Raw genomic sequence first — 21,163 nt, 5'->3', positions numbered from 1 at the left:
ATTGGAATTCTAAATATTAATTGCCCAAGGTTTAGTATCTTTTATAGTTCCAGTCATTCCTTAAGGGGTCCCTTCAGTCCCAAGGCCTAAGATCCATCCTAAAATTACAATATCCATCTTTATATATTTAGTTCTAATGTCTCCTCCGTACTACAGAGTAGTTGGTCTGTAGAATTACCTATTCAAAGTCTCTATTTGGACAACTAATAACCTTTTCATGCTACCCTGCCCAAAAATGAGTTCTTACTTTTTCAAAAAGGAATTTTCTTTTTTAAAAGAATTATTTATTTATTTAATCTCATTTGTTATTGCTATTTTTTATTTGACCACCAGAGAGAGAGAAAGGGAAAGCGAGAAAGCAAGCCGCCAAGTCCGAGACTTGAATCATGGTCGACCATGTGGGAGTTCAGCGCCCTTATCCACCACACCACCTGCTGGCCCCTCAAAAAGGAATTCTTAATTTGTTTCTTTATTCATGAGTTTGTGTGTGTGTGCACAAGAGAGGGGAAGAGAGAGAAATGAGCACCCTCCACAGGGCCTGGTCACTCCTGGATCCCCTTCCTCCAGTTCTCTCAGCTCGTGGGATCCTGGATGTTTATACTCATGCCTGGAATGTTTCAGGCTGACTAAACCAAGGTTTGAACCACATTCCCATGTGAGATAGGCTCCTAAAAATGAATTATTTTTTTAAGTGGTTTTTGCCTTAGGTACATGTGCTTGCGGGGGAGAGAGAGAGACAGAATGAGAAGGAAAGTGAGAAATCACACTCCGAGGGGATGGCCACACTGCAATCCCTTCTCCTCCATTCAACTCCTGGGATCTTGGGCACACACACACACACGCCCGGTGTGAGTTTTAAGCCATCGGGTCAGGGACTCAAACAGTAGTCGGCTGTGCGGGAATCCAGTAATGCACTGCTATGCCATCTGCTGGTTCCTAAAAATGAATTCTTGATATTCTCCAAACTTCTTTGTTCTCAGCTTTCCTCCCTCCATAAGGCAATTTATTCTACTATTTGCTCAAATTAAATCTCTTAAATCTTCTTTTACTCATTTCTCCTGGATGCTCAGTCAGTGAATCCTATAGGCCTCTGGACTCTCTCTTTTCAGTATGTCACTATTCACCAATCCATTGCTACTGTGCTAGCCCCCAAAGTATCACATCTTGCCCAGACTATTGCAGTAGTCTCCTAACTGGTCACCCAGATTGCACCTTGGCGTCCTCTATAGACTCTTTTCACAGTATCTGGAGTAAAACTTTTTGTAAAGAGATTTTTGTTATAGGGCACTGCACTTGCCAGAGAGACAGAAAGAGAAATCACCCCCCAGGGGGGATGGCCATACCACAATCCCTTCTCCATTCTCCTCTCGGCATTTTGGGCATGCACTCACATGTACCGAGCATGAGTTTTAAGCCACTGGTCGGGGATTTGAACCATGGTAAATTATGTGGGAGTCTAGTGATGTAACCATTCTGCCATCTGCTGCTCCTGGAGTAAAACTTTTAAAAGCTTCCACTCCCTAGCAGAACTGAACTTTTTCAACCACCTTTCTTAACTGTCTTTTAGATTACAGGATCATATACCAACAGCCTACTCAGTTTATAGCCAGGACTTAATTTCTGATAGTCTGTTAAAAACAAATGTATAGGACCAGCAGATGGCATAATGGTTGAATTGCTAGACTCCCACATAGTGGGATGCAGTTTGAGTCCCAGACCCAGTGGCTTCAAACTCACACAACACCTGCGTGTGCATGACCAAAATACCTAGAAGAGAATGGAGGAGAAGGAAATGTGGTGAGGCCATCCCCGCTGGGGAGTGATTTCTCCCTTTCTGTCTCTCTGGCGAGCGTATGTGCCCTGTAGCAATAATCTCTCTCAAAAAAACAAAATTAAACTTAACAAATGTATCATAAGTTAAAAATAAACATCTTTTAAGTGGTAGTTGGTTGATATGGATGCATTACCAGATTAGTCTACCCAAAGAATCTGGAGGAGTGGAAGTAGCAATAATCTCTCTCAAAAAAAAACAAAACTAAACAAATGTATCATAAGTTAAAAATAAACATCTTTTAAGTGGTAGTTGGTTGATATGGATGCATTACCAGATTAGTCTACCCAAAGAATCTGGAGGAGTGGAAATAAGTCAAATATGGAAACTATTGGGCTATCAGTAAAGTCATGACACACTTTTGCATTGAAAAACATAAAAAATATGTCATGACTTGCCCAAAACCTTAATAGACTGCAAAAACCACTCATTGTAAGCCACATAAGCAGAAGGCCCACTAGAGAAGCCATGGAAGGATACGAATTTATTTTAAAGTTTTGAGAAAACTGCTATACAAAATCAGTGTAGCTCTAGTATGACTTCTCTGAGCTTTAGTCACCACCTGATCTTTATATTTATTGCCAGTCTCCTCCTTTTAAAATATAAACTCCACAAAATTATTGCAGTAGCCTCTGACAGGACTTTTCAAAAGGTTCATGGGAAGATGTGTACTATTACAAAACTATACATGGATTTCAAAAATTTTTGCACCAAAATAAACCAATACTCTAATTTCATTTTTCTACACACCTTTTCAAAACGTGCGCCCACCGGGTGACCGCGCCGGCTGTTCCGGAAAGCAGCGCGGGAGCGCCCTCTGGCCGCCCGGGCGGCCTGCCAGGTTTCGCCCCCCTGCCAGTCCCCGCGCGCCGGCTCTGCCCTAGCGCGTACGGAAGGAGGAGCGCGCCCAGCCGCGCGGGGCGGAGCTTCTGCCTCCGGGATGGAGGGCGTCGCGCCGCGCTTCCTACTGGCCCTGCAGACTCAGGGCAGATCTGAGGCGGCGTGGGCGCGGGTGCGGGAGCAGGACTTGCAGTTATGGGGACTGACAGGTGAGTGGGCTCCAGGCTCTCTTCCGCGCAGTTGGGCCAACTCTAGCACTGGCCGTGGATCCCTCGGGGACTGTCCCCGAGGCTGTTTATCTGCCCGCGCCAGGGCCTTCCCTTGCCTCTTGCGAGGGGGTGGGCGGAGAGGAAACTTGGCCTGGTGGCTGTGACCCGCTCCTGCATGTTCCGCGGGCCTGGGGATGCGGAATGAATGAGATCACGGGCCTGGGTGTAAGGTCGGTGGGAGGGGAAACTGGGAAGATCAGCGCAAAGTTCAGGCCCGGAGTTCCAGCTCCCCAGGGGTATGGGTTTAAAGTTTCTGTTCCGGTCAGTTTGGAAGCATGGCCCGGCTGGGTTTATTGTTTGGTTTACTGAAACTATCCACTCACCTCACAGCTTGTTTCTTGTTTACTATACGCGCGCGGTTAATTGAGAATTTGCCACCGATTAATTGCGTTGCTGCAGATTACCGCGCTCGCCTGTCGGTTTCGTTCAGGCCAGCCCTTCCCTAGAGTCTTCCAAGCCGTAAACCAGCCTTCCCCCGAGGTCTGCGGCAGGCCAGGCAGACCTTGAATTTGCGGACCGAGAGCCGCTGCTGTTTTCCTACCCTGCGCATTCTCCACTTAACCTCCCCAACCCCATTTTCTTTATGTGTAGAATGGGAGCGTAGTGTGTGCGTTAACTGTAAATCGTATAGTCGTTACTTCGTTATTTATTGGAGGCTACAGAGCATTTAGTTTTCCGCATTGGGTACCGAAATGAGCAAAACATATTTGAGCCCTGCCGCCTGTAATTCCAGACCAGTGAACGAGAGTGTTATTGCAAATACACTTTTGCAATATTGCAGTACGAGTTTTTATTGAACTCGTACTGCATTCTAAATATCATGGAAGTACGAGATTTTGTTATTCTAGGAATGAAACCAAAGGTGCAGTCTGTTCAGCTTAGAAAAGCGATGGATGAGGATCAGTGGAGAGGATGCAGGCATGAAAGAGACCTTTGTCTTGTTGAGTCTAGAGGAATGTCTGTAAAGAGTGTGTATCCAATTTAGGTATGAGCTTATGAACCAGTCTTTATATGTCTGGCCTAGCTTGACTAAAGTTGATATGTCTGTATGTTTGTCTGTTTCCTCACAAGTGATGTTGGCAGTGGTTCTTTGAAACATAGGTGAGGGGCTTGGAAATGTGTGCACAGATACTCAGCTATAGATAGACACCAAGAAGCACATAGGTGAGTGTTGAAGAGTTTGTGGGTTTGAGTGGATGTGATAGAGGAAGTAAATGCAATAATAAGTAAGCAAATGTGGAAGCTTAGTGGGAGTGGTGGTGGATGCACTGGTAGTGGTGGGAAAGAAAGGAAAACAGAATACAGGTGTAGTAGTCAAAGGAATAACTACCGAACTGTGTAACTTGGTACACATTGTCAGAGTAAATTAATGTTGTGAGAAACTATTGTAAGTGGTTAAAAAATTCTTTACTGATTTTTTTTTTCCCCTGATTGCAAAAGTGGTATATGTCCTCTAGTAAAGAAGCATTTAGGAAAATAGCCTATGCATAAAGAAAAGAAAATTTGATCCCCATAACCCTGTTACTGTTAACCTGTTCTGTGTTCTGCCAGTCTTTGGTGTGTGTGTATATATATAACAAGCGCATGCTCGCATACCTCATTTTCTTTTATGAGAGAGGTCAGAAATGAGATTTAATATCCATACTTCTTGGAACCAATTTTTTTTTTTCCTTACCTAGTCTTGTTCAACATTATTTTTTTAGAGAGATTTTTGCTATAGGGACTGTGTGCTCACCAGAGAGACAGAGAGATAGAAAGTGAGAAATCAGGATGGCTATGCCACAATCCATTCTCCTCCATTCTCCTCTCAGGATCTTAGGCATGAATGCACACATGCCTGGAGTGAGTTTCAAGCCACTAGGTCTGGGACTTGAACCGTGGTCAGCCATGTGGAGTCCAGTAACGTAACCATTATGCCATTTTTTGGTCCTTTTCAGCATTGTTTTTAATCATCTTATGTGCTTAATAAAAATAATTATACATTTTTTTCTTTTTTAAAAAGGATTATTTTATTTAGCTTTGTTTATTCATCTATTTCAATTTGACCAGATAGGAACAGAGAGAGAGAGAGAGAGAGTAAGCCACCAGGTCCAGGACTCAAACTGTGGTCAGCTATGTGGTAATCCAGCACCCCTAACCACCACACTACCTGCCAGCCCTAGTTCTTAATTTTAAAAATATTTTACAATCATTACATATTGTATAATCTTTTTAAGTCAAGAATTAAGCCAGAAAGTTATATATTTGTTACTTGGGTCATTGGGAAAGCCATGATGCATTTTTTCATAGAAAAACATAGAAAAGCACTTTTCTGATAACCCAATATTTTGTGTATAAAGTGTAGTTAGGATCTTCCCCTTCACAAGATAAGAGTATTCTCTACTCTCTGGAAATTGGATTTTTATTCTAAGGAAAAAAGAAAAGAGACAGCAGAAACACCTTGTGCATTTCAGACATTTTCTGCCATCCACGTACACCGTTAAACACCCTTTATGAAACATCATTTCCATTTTTAACTACAGTACTTCTCTGTGGAAGCATAATTTAGTGTTGTCCTGCCTCAGTGTTTTCCTTTGACACCGATGGCAAGTGTAGATGGGTGTAGTTAAGCAAGCAGACACACGTATACTCCAAGAATGGACACTGTTGTTCATGTCCATTTCCATGAATGGACTCACTGGACATGAGTCTCAGGCAGTTCGAAGCTAAGTCCCAGGTTGACTTTCTCATCTGCCAAATAGATCAACTAACAAGAAAGGCTATTTTAAGGCTTTGAATATTAATATAATGGTGATTAAGGCTGCTCAAGAAGTAATTTGGAAGTTAGTAATGTTTACATATCCGTAAATTCCCAGCAAGGTATGGCCAATAGGGTCTGGAATTATGGGAATTTAAGCCACATTCTTCATTCAATGTCTTAGAACATTTCCTCTGTATCTGCTGAAATGTCCGCTCTTTGGATTTGCTATGTGTTGTATGTCTAGGGGTCCATCTACGCTCCTATCAGTTAGAGGGAGTCAACTGGCTGGCCCAGCGCTTCCTCGATCAACATGGCTGTATCCTGGGAGATGAGATGGGCCTGGGTAAGACCTGCCAGGTATGTTATTATGGAATGAATATTGTTCACCTCCATAAAATACCTGCTCACAACTCATTACCTTCTTTAGCACCTATTCTACAGTATTTATTTTTATACTAGAAAGTTAAATGCCTGAACTTTATTAAAAAAGTCACAACCTAAGGGTTGATTTTTCTAGCTATGGAGACGATTTTGAATTATGTTTCTGCCCTTCTCTTATCTAGCCTTTGACATGTATCTGTGAGAAGACATGCATGCTTGAGTTATAACTGTATTGGAAAGGCCTGGATACAGGGTTTTTCTCTATGTAAAGCAAATATACCTGCCTAGGGAATAAATTGATCTCCTTCACAATATGTTATGTAGTTAAACGGATCACTGCTAGTATTTATCTCCTTCAGCAGGGTGTGGAAGTCCTTCCCATTTCTCCACCATGCTAGAGAAGTACAGAGGGAGTACCCTGTGTTTTCCAAAATGACTTGACCATTATGACCTTAAGAGACAGTAAAGTAAGAGTCTAGAGACCTGGAGAATGGTGGCCTTCTTGGGAATAAGCAAGTGGTGTGTTGAGATTGATGCTTCTACCAGGTGATCATTAGAACTGCCCCGGGTTGACAGATGTCAGGAGTGTGCTTGGAGTGACGGAAAGTCTAATCATGGGCACCCCATGGATTAGTCACACATGGCTTACTTATCTGTAGGACAACAAAGAAAGTCCTTGCAGTTAGGATTCATAGCAGAGGCTACTTGATCAGAAACCACGGAGATAGGCTTCCCAATATGCACAGAATGAGCAAGGGTTTCACCAGCCCTTTTAGGAATTCAACTGCCCCCTTCAAGGCTAACCTCAGGTACATAAATATCCAGCTGAGCAGTTCGGCTCACAGGCTAGTTTGTGTGTCACCGACTAATTTATTTAAGCCAGGTATATACCTCATCAGTCTCAGAGCTGTTCAGAGGATGATTTAACCTCTGAGAAGGGTGTCTTTGGCTTTCTCTAACAAACAGATCCGGTCTTAGTATCTTTTATGTTTATGGTTCCAGAGTCTTCCTGATCTTGCCCATCGATTGCATTGATTTCTATTGTTTTTTCTGCCTCATTGCTTATTAACTATTGAAGTAATTGAGTCCCATAAATGTCTTTGGCAAGTTTATTGAAGCTCATGATTTTACTGTAGAAATGGATTACTTTCCTAGTATATGGAAGACTGTATGTGACTTCTTTGTAAAGCAAGTCTTACATAACAGTTTGTGTTTCCTAGAGGATTGTGGTTGTTTTTCCCGGAGATATGTGCTCAAAACTGCCTACTTTTTCTGTGTTCCAGACAATTGCTCTCTTCCTTTACTTGGTGGGAAGATTAAATGATGAAGGGCCATTTCTGATTCTTTGTCCTTTGTCGGTTTTAAGCAACTGGAAAGAAGAGATGGAAAGGTAAAGAGTATGTGTAGCTGAAATGTTACTGTTTACATTGATGAAGAATTTTTTTTTCCTGAATAATGTGTAAAATATGACAAAACAACATATTGTCATAAACAGTGTGTTTATTCCAGGAAACTCTGAACTTAAACAATGTAGGGGAACATTGTAGGATCTGTCGGGGGAGGGTCCAGTGGATGTTATTGTTACTATTTGGTAATTTAAAGATCAGCACTCATTTTTGGTAAATTATGCAGAACTAAAGGAGAAACCACCTGTTCCATAGTGGCATTCAAAGTAACTTATATAGAAGAAAACGTTTATTTTTATAGTTAGCCCAAGACCCTCTTAGATCTGACTCTATTAACTAACTATTCACATGGGAACTTGTCTTGAAGTTTAACCATTACTCTAGCTAAGATTCAGAGTCCCGGGATTCATTCTGGTGCTGGACCTTCCATGAAATGTAATTTTTGAGATAAGCACACCCTGTCCTATGGCTGTAGCGTTTATGTCCATCTACACTCTTTTCTTGGATTCAGATTTGCTCCAGGCCTTTCCTGTGTAACATATGCAGGCAACAAGGAGGAAAGAGCCCACCTTCAGCAAGATTTAAGCCAGGATCCGCGTTTTCATGTGTTGCTAACTACCTATGAGGTATCCATTTGTTTCTCAACAGCAAGAAATTTTAACCTGGAGCCTTAGAAGTTGTAGACTCCACGGCAATTGTATGTATTTTTTTTTTTTTTTTGAGAGCACGCATTTTCCTGGAAAGAGATTCTGCCTTTATCAGATTCTCAAAGAGGGACTGTGACCAAAAGAAGTGAAGGATCATGGTGCTTCCAATTTGGATATCTTTCCTTCCTCTTCCTGCAAGGCAGGAGGCTTCCCAGGGAGGTGATACCTGAGCTGCCTTTTGGTTGATGAATAGGAGAAGGCAGAAAGGGGAAAGGGTTTTGTTTGTGCTTCGAAAAGGTTTTTGGACTGAGGTGTAGCATGTTTGTTACTAGGGGATAGGAATGGAGTCCCCATTCTCGTTGTAAATCCTTACTCTGCAAACTATGACTGTCTGGGTCATTATAAATAAGAACTTCCTCTAGTCGTACCTCCCTTTTCTTTAAGATAGCACCACTTAGAAATCATGTTCAGAACATTTTTATTTAGCAAACAAATAAGACTTGGTGAAATACAATAGTTTAAGAGAGTTAAGAATAAACAAAAAATTAGTTTCTTAATATCAGGGTTTTTTTTAAGAATTAATTTATTTATCTTTATTTATTTATTATTTATTTTAATTTGACCAGAGAGTGACAGAGTAAAAAAGTGAGAGAGAGAAAGTGAGAAAGCAAGCTGTTAAATCTGGGACTCGAACTGTGGTCAGCCATGTGGCAATCCAGCGCCCTTGACCACCACGCCACTTGCTGGCCCCTAATATCAGGTTTTTAATGTTTGCTTTTATAACATGTCTTTCTTAATATTTCAGATTTGCTTGAAAGATGCATCATTTCTAAAATCGTAAGTAGATTATACTGCCAAGTTGACTATATCACAAAAGTCACATGTTAGTTCTTTGCCTCTTTCCTGGTATGTCTGAGTGTCTAGTCCTTTGCAGGAAAATAGGACCTAGTCTATTTTCAGTGCTAATTCAAACAGAACCAGGCACTGTACTATGGACACTTCACATTATCTCATGATCATTGTCCAGCTGCATCTGGCCCTGTAGTCCTTATAATCCTTAATGCATTTCCTGCTCATACCACCAGCACTCTTACTGGGCTTCCTACACTCTCTTTGGGCCCTCAGTTCTCCCTCCACTTGCATGACTTTTTAGGTGAGTGGTAGTAGGCAGCTCTGTCTCTCCACCTGCCCTTAGGATTTCTCTATAGTTGGAGAGGCAGAGGGCTTCCTCCTTGTAAGGCCAACCTTTGTTTAAGAGCTTTCTCTAATTATTGAATCTTTTCTATATCCACCATCTTTTTAATATTTTATTTACCTGTATATATGTGTGTGTGTGTGTGTGTGTGTGTGTGTGTGTATATATATATATATATATTTAGTTTTAGTGAGGGTTTCTTTTGTTTTTTGTTTGTTTGTTTGCTATAGGGCACATGCATTTGAAGGAGAGAAATTAGAAGAGAAGGAAAGTAAACATTCATCCTCTGAGGAGGATGGCCATATTGTAATCCTCTCTTCTCCATTCTCCTCTCTGGATTTTGGGCATACATGTACAAGCACCCAGTGTGATTTTTCAAGCCACTGGGTCCAGGATTCAAGCCACGCAGTTGGCCTTGTGGGATCTAGTCACCTTAATCTCCATGCACTGCTGGTCCCTATTATAAGATTGCTGCAGAAGCACCTGTGGCTTTGGACCATGAATTTTAAATCAACTAGGCTCAAGCATATCTTTATTAATCATAGTAGGAACCTTTACAATCAGTACATTTTGCCAACGTAAAATAAATTTGTTTATTCATGTAGGGTAAAAATTCATGCTTTGGCATTTGATGAACTCTTGGAAAGCATCTTCTGCATCCTGTTGGTTGAGCAAGCATTTCCCCTGTAAAAAGTTGTCAATATGCTTGAAGAAGTGGTTGGTGAGCGGCCAGGTGAATATGGCAGATGAAGCAAAACTTAGTAACCCAGTTCATTCAACTTGCGAAGTGTTGGTTGTGTGATGTGCAGTTGCGTGTTGTCGCAGAGAATTAGGCCTTTTCTGTTGACGAGTCCTGGCTACAGGCGTTGGCAGTTTTCATTGCATCTCATCAACTTGCTGAGCATACTTCTTAGATGTAATAGTTTTGCCAGGATTCAGAAAGCTGTAGTGGATCAGACCCCACCAAACAGTGACCATGACCTTTTTTTGGTGCAAGTGTGGTTTTGGGAAGTGCTTTGGAGCTTTTTCTCAATCCACCCACTGAGCTGGTTGTTGCCAGTTGTCATATAAAATCAATTTTTCATTGTTGGGACCAGCAGTTAGCGTAATGGCTATGTCACTGAACTCCCATGTAACTGACCATGGTTCAAGTCCCGGACCTGGTAGCTTAAACTCACGCCAGGCACGTGTGCATGGGTGCCCGAGATCCCTAGAGGAGAATGGAGGAGAAAGGATTGTGGTCATCCCCCCGAGGGGTGATTTCTCACTTTCTTTCTCTCTGTCTCTCCCTGTCTTTCTGACATGCGCACGTGCCCCTATAGCAAAAACCTTCCCACAGAAAAAAGAAAAAAAATCAGTTTTTCACTGTAAGTCACAATCCGGTTTGTTGTTGTATAGAATGAGAGAAGACCACACCTCAAAACAATTTTTTAAATTTTTGGTCAGCTCATGAGGCACCCACTTAACGAGTTTTTTTCACCTTTCTAATTTGCTTCATATGGCACATGACCATATAATGGTTGATGTTGAGTTCTTCAGCAGCTTGTTGGGTGGTTGTAAGAGGATCTGCTTCATTGACTGCTCTCAACTAGTGTCAACTTCTGATGGCCGGTCACTACATTCCTCTTCTTCAAGGCTCTCGTCTCCTTTGCAAAACTCCCTGAACCACCACGGCATTGTACATTCATTAGCAGTTCCTAGGCCAATGGGTTATTGATGGTGCAAGTTGTCTTCACAGAACTTGAATGAGAAAATCACTCGTTTGCTTTTTTGTCTAAACTCCATTTCCATAGTCTAAAATACATATAAAATAAACAGCAAGTAATAAGTCATTAGCAAAATGAATAAAGTGAGAAATGGGCATTAAACGGATGTATCACATAACCACATTTATTTAAAAATATATCTAGTATCAAATGGCAAATTGATTTCCTTTTTTTTGGAGATTTTTGTATAGGGCATGTGCACTCTACAGAAAGACAAAGAGAGAGAATATGAAAAATCATCCCTCAGGAGGGATAGCCATACTGCAATAACTTCTCCTACATTCTCCTGGGGTCTTAGGCACACATGCACACCCACCCAGCATGAGTTTGAAGCCATCGGGTCTGGCACTGAAATCAAGTTTGGCCATGTGGGAGTTCAGCAATGTAACCACTATGCCATCTGCTGGCCCCCAAATGGTAAATTTCAGCAACACAAAACTGCAATTTAATATATTTTTTTTAAGTATTAAAATCATGTAATGGGATTCTGGAACATCTACAAACTAAATCAAGTTTCATCTTTTTTTTAAGGATTTAATCCAGTATTTATTCCACATTTGTGATGGTTCTCTGGAATCAGAATACATAAGAACAATCTATCAGTTTGCTAATAGTCTTAAATAATGCAGTACAGCATTACTTTTAATACTTCTCTATTCTAGATTAAGTTTAAAAACTCAGACAGGGGGCCTGCAGGTGGCATGGTGGTTAAGGGCACTGGACTCTTCACGTGGCCAACCGCAGTTCGAGTCCTAGAGCTGGTGGCTTTTCTCTCTCTCTCTTGCTTTTGCTCTCACAATCTCATGCTCTCTCTCACCCTGTCCTTTTCTGGTCAAATTAAAATAAATCAATAAAGTTAAAATTTTTTAAAAATAATTCTTTTAAAAACCTCAAACAGCAATCTTTATTATCAATAAGAAAGTTTGAAATTTTTAAAAAATGATGTATCAAGCTGAAGCTAGCATGGCTGGGCTTTTTGTAACAGAATGCTAAAGATTTTGAGAACGAATCCTGGATGTTGTGAGCTTTCAATGGCCATGAAGGCAGCAGTTGTAGGATTAACATTCTTGTTCACTGTAATTAGTTTGGAAGGCTCTTGTCAATATATTATATCAAACATTCTCCAATTACCTTTCGAGAGAGTTATAAGGAGTTAGTTTCTGGTCCAGAGGTTTAAAGTAAGAGTAGAAGAAGAAATGCAGGGAAACAAAGTAGAAGCAGGAACAGAGAGAAATCAAGTAAACATAAAAATGAAAGTAAAGAAAAATAAATAAATGCAGCAGAAGTCAAGGAAGTACTGAGACTTGAAAAATAAGAAAGAAATGGGAATATGGCACCAGCAAAGAAAACTCTAGGAAGCATAGTGGAAGCAAAGAACATTCCCTCAATTGAGATCATGCCGATAACAAGGACTGGTCAGACAAACGTGATCATCAAAGAGCTGAAGTGTAGAATGAGAAAGCCAAGAGAAACAGCATAAAAATAAAGATGAGGGTGTGTGTTGGGCCAGCCAGACAGATGGTGTTTAAGGTGGCTGAATCCCACAAGGCTGAGTGTGCGGTTCGAGTCCTAGAACTGGTGGCTTGAAAAACACGCCAGGCACAAGTGGCTCTGTGCCCAAAATCCTGAGCGGATAATAGAAGAAAGGGGATTGCAGGTTTTTCACTTTCCTTTTTTCCCTTTATCTCACTCTGTTTCTCTAGTGAGTGCACATGCCCTATAACAAAAACTAAAAAGATGAGACTGAACTTTTTTTTTTTTGGCAAGGTCACGTTGAATCTTAAAAATGTGTGCTAAGGGGCCAGCAGATGGCATAGTGGTTATGTCACTGGACTCCCACATGGCTGACTGCTGTTCGATTTCTGGACCTGGTGGCTTAAAACTCACGCCGGGCATATGGGCATGCGTGTGTGTGTGTGTGTGTGTGTGTGTGTGTGTGTGTGCGCGCGCCCAATATCCCAGGGGGAAAATGGAGGAGAAGGGATTGTGGCATGGCCACCTCTCCTGGGGGGTGATTTCTTACTTTTCTTCTCACTGTATCTGTCTCTGTCTTTCTCTTGCAAGTGCATGTATCCTAAGGCAAAAAACTTTAAAAAGAAAAACAAGTTTGCTGCCCTGTGGTTGCTGGGTGCTGTTGTGCAGGTACAGCTCTCCAGTGGATACAGTGGGCAAGATCAATCCTGTGATTTTTGCATGGGGGCTGTTTCTACTCAGCAGCTGCCATAGCCCGGTCACTGGTACATGGTAAAAAAAAAAAAAAAAAAAAAAAATGTTTGATTAAATCTGCTTTTTGTTGCCCTGGAGATTGTACAGTAGTTATGCACTGTCAAAGCTCCTGTAGGCTCTGTTTTCATTTCATCTTTTGTGTAGGAAAGTGCCTTTGTAATCTCACTTATTGATGTTTTCACCCCGTTGTTGAGTTTGATATGTGATACACAGACTGTTTGTACATTTTTATTGTTTAATTGGTTTTGAAATGTACAAAACATAGTTTGTACATATGTCTGTCTTGAAAATGTTTCAATTCCTCTGGCATGATTGCTATGTTGGTTAAATTTGTATCCGGTGATAAACTGCCACTAATTCCACTTTTTTTATCTTTTATGTGACTTCCACTTTTTTATTTTCGTTTGGTTACCACATAAGTCTTTTTTGTAACATAACTATATTTAAAATGTTGTATCATATTTCATTACATATTATTGGACATTGAGGTTATTTTCAGTTTCTTGCTGTTTTCTTTGATGCAAGTTGGAGCATATTCATGCATATGAAGTGTCTTCAGAAAGCTCTTGGACAGTGCCAATTATGAAAAGACATGCTTGGGTTTCAAAACAATTTTTATAGCAAAAGTCATACTCATTCCATTTTCCACAAACTTGTAGAAGTGCTTTTGTACATCTTTGCTCATATTTTGAATTTTTTTAAATAACTTTGCAGTAGTTATCTATCAGAGGATATGCTTTTATGACTGCAACTTTTTTAGAAATTGCTCTTGTAGGGACCAGCAGATGGTGTGATGGTTACGTCACAGGAGGCTTTAGCCACCCAGCGGCTAAAACTCCACACCAGGTGAATGTGCATGCATGTCAAAATCCTGAGAGGAGAATGGATGAGAAAGGATTGAGGTGTGGCCATCCCTCTTGCTTTCTGTCTTTCTGTCTCTGTCTCTCCAGCAAGCACATGCACCCTATAGCAAAAATCTCTCTAGAAAAGAAAAGGAGAAGAGAAATGAAAAGAAATTGCTCTCGTAACCTACTGTGTAACAAAATGTCCTCTGGCGATAGCTACCAGTGACCTCTATATTAACAATAATGGGTGTATCTTCCTGGACATCTTTGTAACACTAAGTCCTATATTATTTAAAACCAGGTGGTTGTAGCAGTGGTGATGCAACTGGACCCACTTAGGAAAGGTCCTGGGATGCATTCTGGGTTGTCCTGGGCATGCTGGTGTGTACATGCATGCCCATGATCCAGGCTGGCGGAGATGGGTTGAGTCATAGTATAATGGTCTTGTTGGAAGTGACTGTCTCTCTTTCTGATGGAATTTATACCTAAAGCTTGGATTTTCTCTCACAGCTTCCCTTGGAATGTTCTTGTTGTGGATGAAGCTCACAGGTTGAAAAACCAAAGTTCCTTGCTGCATAAGACACTTTCAGAGGTAAACTCATAGGATGGTCTTAATTCTCATGTAAGTCACCCTCCCCCATCTTTTTTTTCTAGTAGACTTTTTTTTTTTTTAGTTTGTTTGTTTGTTTGTTTTACCATAGGGCACATGTGCTTGCTGCAGACAGAGAGAAAGAAAGTGAGAATCACCCCCTGGGGGTATGGCTATGCCACAATCCCTTCTCCATTCTCTGCTCAGGGTTTTGGGCATACATGAACGTGTGCCTTGCTTATTATCGAAGCCACTTTGTCCAGAACTCAAACTGTGGTCAGCCATGTGGAAGTCCAGCATCTTAACCCCTACACCACCTGCAAGCCCCAGTAGACTTTAATTTTTAGAGCACTTCAGGAGTCACAGCAAATTAAGCAGAAGGTACAGACATTTCCCTCGTGCCCTGACCCCACCATGCACAGCCTCCCCCTTATCAATATTCTCCATCAGACTGGTACATTTATGGCCACTGATGGCCATCGATTGACACATCATCACCTGAAGTTCATAGTTACTTTAGGTTCATGGTTGATGCGGGTTTGGACAGATGTGTCATGGCCATGTCCACCATTATTGTGTCAAATAGAATAGTTTTACTGCGCGAAAAATCTGGGTTCCATCTATTCATTCCTCTTCCAGAGTCTTAACTTCTCCTTTTTCCTCTTTTATTCTGTATAGGGGATTATTGCTAAAATTTGGTTATCGAATAAGACCCTGCCCTTATAAAATACAGTATGTTTTTGGAAGTATTTCAGTTCTGTTTTGATAATCTTCAAAGATGCAATTTCTTAAAAAAGAAAAGAGCCTTACAATTCTTGTGTCTGCAATAGTATCTCTATCAAACATACTGCATCCTTCCCCCAGTCTGCCTGTTTAAAAAATTTTGACAGTTCATATGGAATCATGGAGAAACCAGTCTCATGCCGTTGAATGGTACCTCCAGTCTGTCCTCTTTGTCACGCTTCTGAGTATGATGACCTTAACCTCATTCCCTTCTGCTCTCTTGCATCATTCTGGCAAAGCAGATGAGAAATATTTTCAGCTAGATTTGCCTTGTTTTGCCCTGAGGAGCCTATAGAAATATGAAGTGCCCTCTTTCTTGATCAGAGAAAAGCCAGGTTTAGAATATGTTCATTTCTGACAATAACTGAAGTTTAGTCGCTGAAAGTTGCCGTTTTTAGAGTCTAATGTAGATACGGTCACTGTCTATTATTTGCCCAGTTTCTAAGATTGCTACCCCATGGTCAGGCTCCCTCTGTGCTCTGGTGTTCTTTACCTTCTGTGTAAGGACTCTTTTTATTTTATTTTTTAAAAGTTATTGCCAGAGGTGCTAGAGAGAGAGAAAAAAAAGTGAGAAAGCACCCCCTACTTAGTGGGGAACAGTGACACTGCAATCCATTCTCTTCCATTTCTCTCTCCTTTCAGGACTTTGGAGATGCATGCACATGCACCTAGCATGTTTCCCCAGCCAGTGAGTCCGGGACCTGAACTATGTCCCAGCCATGTGGCATCCAGCTGTTCCAACCAAACTATGGGCTGATCCTGTTGGGACTTTCTCTTTTTTTTTTTTTTAATTTTTATTTTCTAGAGAGATTTTTGCTATTGGTTGGGACTTTCTCCTGGAGAGACAAAGAGACAGAAAGCAAAAAATCACTCCCCAGGGAGAATGGCCACATTGTAGTCCTTTCTCCTCCAGGATTTTGGGCACACACGCACATGCACCCAGTGTGAGTTTCAAGCCATTGGGTCAGGGACTCGAACTGCCATCAGCCATGTAAAGGTCCAGCAAGGTAACCACTACATCATCTGCTGGTCTCCTATTGGGACTCTTAATAGTCTCTTTCCCAAGAGGTTGTTGTCTTAGTTCATTTGTCCTGCTGTAACAGAATGCAGTAGACTGGGTACTTTACAATGAACAGAAACTCCTTTCTCACAGTATTGGAGGCTGGGCACTCCAAGATCGAGGCACTGTAAAGGCCATTTTACTATTTTACTGTGTCCTGATGTGGTAGAAGACTGAAAGCCAAAACGGGTCTGAAGGGCAAGCTAGCTAAATGCAGCATGAAGTGTATGTCTTAAGGATCTTAATCTTATTCATGAGAGATAATCACCTCTTCTAGGCTCTTATCTCTTAATAGTATCACCCTGGCAGCACCTGAATTTTGGAAGGGACACTTTGAAAGCAAAGCAGTTGTTATATCCTGGTGTTGAGCTACCCTACCTGTTTACTAATGAACAGTGAGGAGAGAGAAGCAGGTGTAGTGAAAGAAGCCTGAAGTTGGGGTGGGGAAGCTCAGTTTGGTGGCTGGCCTTAGTGCTTTTTCTTGTTATTTATAAGGAAACTAAATCTCAGAGGGGTTAAGAAAAAAAGTTGTTTTAGGTCATCTAAATAGTTCTTTTTGCCGAGATATGGACTGTGGATAACTAGTTGTCTGGAAAGAAACTTTCACATTTATTTAATTCATGAATGAGTGAGAGCACTACCATTTTTTCCTTTTTTCTTTTTTTTGAGTTAATTATTATTTTAATTTTCTATAGGGCATATACTCTCACCAGAGAGAGCGGGAAAGTGAGAAAGCAAGCCTCCAGGTTTGGGACTCAAACCATGGTCGGCCATGTGGAAGTCCAGTGTATTTGTGTAGTACCTCAGAGTTCGCAGAGTGATATCATTGGGTCGTTGGAAAACTCATGACATATTTTTCTGTTTTTCTATACAAAAATGTGTCATAACTTTTCCAATGACCCATACTTACAGCCTTATAACAGTACCTTTTCTCAGAGTTATTAGCCACTTCTAGTTGAAAGTGAAGAGCTACTATTTCCTGTCAAATAGCTAGTATACAACAGGAACCTAAGCCTTCAATTTCATGTCCCCTCGGTCACTCCATTAAATTGTGCCTCTCTGTGGGTAAATGTTGTGATGGGTAATTCAGTCTTGCTCTTCAGTGTTATGGATTTTTAATTTTATTTGTGTGTTTTAGTTCTCAGTAGCTTTCCGTCTCCTGTTGACTGGAACTCCCATCCAGAACAGCCTCCAAGAACTCTACTCCCTCCTCAGTTTTGTGGAGCCTGATCTCTTCCCCGAGGAGGAGGTGGAAGATTTTGTTTACCGTTACCAGGATATTGAGAAAGATTCTGAGTCAGGCAAGTTGCCTCCCTATAAATTATCCCCAAGAGTTCTTGGCACAGAAACTGATTACTGCTAGGACAGAGAACTGGTAGCCAGAGACACCTTCCAGGGAGATACAGCCTCACCATTATAAGGTAGATGTTAGTCCCTCGTGTTATTTCCTATTGTTTTTATGACTCTTATTTGCTTCATGATTCCATGATAGGGCTCATTTGGTTCTTTTTTGGAAGAAACAGAAAGTGCCTACTGATTTACAGATTTCTTTTTTTTCTTTTTAAAGAATTATTTTATTTAACTTTATTTATTAATATCATTATTATTTTTCAGTTTGATCAGAGAGAGACAGAGAGAGAGAGAGAGGAAGTGAGAAAGCAAGCCACCAGGTCCAAGACTTGAACCGTGGTTGGCTACGTGGGAGTCTAGCACCTTTAACCAACACACCGCTTGCTGGCCCCCAGATTTCTTTTTTTTCAGCTCATAATTGCTATTAAGACTTTGATAACTTCCCATGCCATTTGCCAAGGCAGGAAAGAATGTGGAGTGCTATAGTTTCAAACTACCATCCAACATTCTGCAGTATGGGGCCTCTCTCTCTCTCTCTTTTTGTTTAGTTTGCTATAGGGCATGTGCATTCACTGGAGAGAGAGAAAGTGAGAAGTCCCCCCCCCCCCCCCAGAGGTATGACCATACTGCAGTCCCTGCTTCATTCTCCTCTTAGATTTTGGGCACACACACTAAGGCTGGCGTGTTTTTTAAGCCTCTGAGTCTAGGACTTAAACCGCACAGTTGGCCATGTAGGATATAGCACCTTAACCACTGCGCCGTCCAGCCCCTGGTGCTGCTTTCGATAGTGTACCAAAAGTAGAAGTCTAGGATGAGAGAGGCATCGGCGAAGGAGGGAAGCCTTCCTCACCATACAGGTGGCAGTCGTACTTCTCTCCCTCTCATACCTGTCTATCCCAGCGATACTATTCCAGGGTGGTTATTCAGAACAAAAGGTAGGCCTGCCAGCTGAGGATGTGTGTGCTAGGTAACTGTGAGTTGAAAGGGCTTTTCACAGCAAAAATCCCAATACCACAAGCCAAAGAATATCTGAGGAGCCTTCTATGATTGCTCTCATGTTCAGGATTGCCAGAGAAACTATAGGCCATCCAGTCAAATAGTGCATGAGACATACTTGTATTAAAACGTTTTTCATTATGGGCTAGCAGATGACATGGAAGTTAAGGCACTGGATCCCACATAGCCAACCATGGTTTGAGTCCTGGAACTGGCAGCTTGAAAATCTGAGGAGACTGGAGGTGAAGGCATTGCAGCGTGGCCATCTCCTGGCAGGGGGTGAGGGGATGGCGGGGAAGGGGAGGGTGATTTCTCACTTCTCTCCGTCTATCTGATGAGTGCACATGCCCTATAGCAAAACTAAAAAAAAAGATATTCATTGTTTCTCTGAATTCTAATTTAACTGGGCATCTGTATTTTTATTTGGTGTATCTAGCGATCCTGTTTATAATACGATTATAATATAGGCTTGGTTTTGAAGTTCAAGAGACCTGGGAAGAGACGAGGGATTTAAAGTCAAAGATCTTTAAATGATGGCAAGATTTACACACAGCTGCATGACTTTGGACAAGTTGCATAACTTTTCTGAGTCTCACTTAACTCAGCTATAAAAGTGGAGACAGTACTGGGCTAGTCTTGTAGTACAGTGGTGAATACTGTGTAAAGGGTACCAGATTCCACATGACTGACTTTGGTCTGAGTCCCAGCCCTGACACCAACACACCAGTATACATGCGTGTGTATATAAATGCCCAGTATCCTCACAGGATGAAGAGATAAAAGAGGAGGCATTATAGTCTGACTGGTCCATTGGGTGTGCTTGCTCTCTCTCTCTATCTCTCTCTCATGCACACATATGCCCTCTGGCATTAAAAAAGAAAATAGAGACAATATTACTTACCTTACATTTATAAGCTGTTATGATGATCAACGAGATGAAGTACAAAAATGTCTTGTAAACAAATGAGCTTCCTGCACGTTATTAGTAAGAATCGTTGAGTGTTCCTAGTTCTTGAGTTAAGAGCCAATAATGATTATAGAAGGAGTTGTGGAGAACCCAGTGAAGGAAAAAATACCATGAAAAATTATCATTCTAGCGTAGAATGCATAATTAGCATGAAAATGAGATTAAAAAAACTAAATTTCTATATGTTCTCTAGCAGTTTGGTGTCTTGGTGCTAGTTTTGTCCTGCACATCTCTTATTTTTTTCTCTTGCACAGCAAGTGAACTACACAAACTCTTGCAGCCATTTCTGCTAAGGCGAGTGAAAGCTGAGGTTGCTACAGAGCTTCCTAAGAAGACAGAAGTCGTGATATACCATGGCATGTCAGAATTGCAGAAAAAATACTACAAAGCCATTTTGATGAAAGACCTAGGTAATGAGAGGGATCTTGTTCATTTAGAAACTAAATGAGGCTGTGATTTTCACACAGGAGAATATTTATAAGCATGTTAACTTTGTATGGCAAGAATATGGGATGGAATTTTGTATTCTGAGTAATATTCAGGTCAGCTACAGCGAGACTGGCAGAGAATCTTGAATGGATATTCAGACTTGGCCATTGCAGTTATGAAATTTCCTTTCCCCCCCTCACTCAGTTTTCCTTAGTGCCTATGATTAAGCAAACACATTCAAGTCTCCCAGTTGTGCTTCACATCCTCCCGCCCTGTCAGATAGGTAGCAGATTATAAGACTTTTGTTGAATCACATTCACTGGGAGAAATTAGGAGCGAGAAGAGAGTGACAGGAGTGAAACAGTCTCTCAGTGTACATTGTTTTTTGGCCCTGGACTCTACAACTGTTACAGAAGGAAACTGAGAATTTTGCAGAAGTAAAAGAAAGTACACCTGAGTTCCACTTATAGTTTAGGCTTCCTTCTTTAAACAAAGTGATGGTAAAGAAATTTTCTTACAGACGTATTATTGATTCTCAATGCAACTCAGTGAAATTCGGGAGGTTAATATAGGTTTGAAGGGTATGTTACTGAAATGACTAAGATAATTTATAGAAACTTGGGAGATTTTTGTTGTTTGTTTTGTTTTGGTAGTTCATCTCTCTCTTCAAATTTCAGATGCATTTGAGAATGAGATGGCAAAGAAAGTTAAACTTCAGAACATCTTGTCTCAGCTTCGAAAGTGTGTGGATCACCCGTATTTGTTTGATGGTATGGAAGTGCCCTTTTCTCTATTAGTCTTTGTTAATATTTCTTTTTTTTAAATATATAATTATTTATTTTA

The 21,163-nt window shown here is 41.1% G+C and overlaps 1 protein-coding gene and 1 non-coding gene across 2 annotated transcripts in view; both read left to right on the top strand.

The window, feature by feature from the left end:
• The first annotated feature begins 2,735 nt into the window (after positions 1-2,735).
• Positions 2,736-21,163, top strand: part of CHD1L (chromodomain helicase DNA binding protein 1 like) — a 55,212-nt gene continuing 36,784 nt past the window's right edge. Inside the window, 9 exon segments of the mRNA XM_027767387.1 lie at positions 2,736-2,880; positions 5,925-6,037; positions 7,345-7,451; positions 7,979-8,093; positions 8,920-8,951; positions 14,657-14,738; positions 17,717-17,879; positions 20,146-20,301; positions 20,998-21,090. Coding sequence (XP_027623188.1) covers positions 2,772-2,880; positions 5,925-6,037; positions 7,345-7,451; positions 7,979-8,093; positions 8,920-8,951; positions 14,657-14,738; positions 17,717-17,879; positions 20,146-20,301; positions 20,998-21,090 — 970 coding nt within the window. The 5' untranslated portion in view covers positions 2,736-2,771.
• On the top strand, positions 13,188-13,320 carry LOC114005665 (small nucleolar RNA SNORA84). The gene has a single exon (XR_003547505.1). It is a non-coding gene; the product is annotated as a small nucleolar RNA SNORA84 (small nucleolar RNA).

The sequence above is a fragment of the Tupaia chinensis genome, unplaced genomic scaffold, assembly GCF_000334495.1.
Source record: "Tupaia chinensis unplaced genomic scaffold, TupChi_1.0 Scaffold144247_1, whole genome shotgun sequence".
NCBI lineage: Eukaryota > Metazoa > Chordata > Mammalia > Scandentia > Tupaiidae > Tupaia > Tupaia belangeri.
Note: the sequence above shows the minus strand (reverse complement) of the source record. Positions and strands in the feature narration are given on the sequence as shown.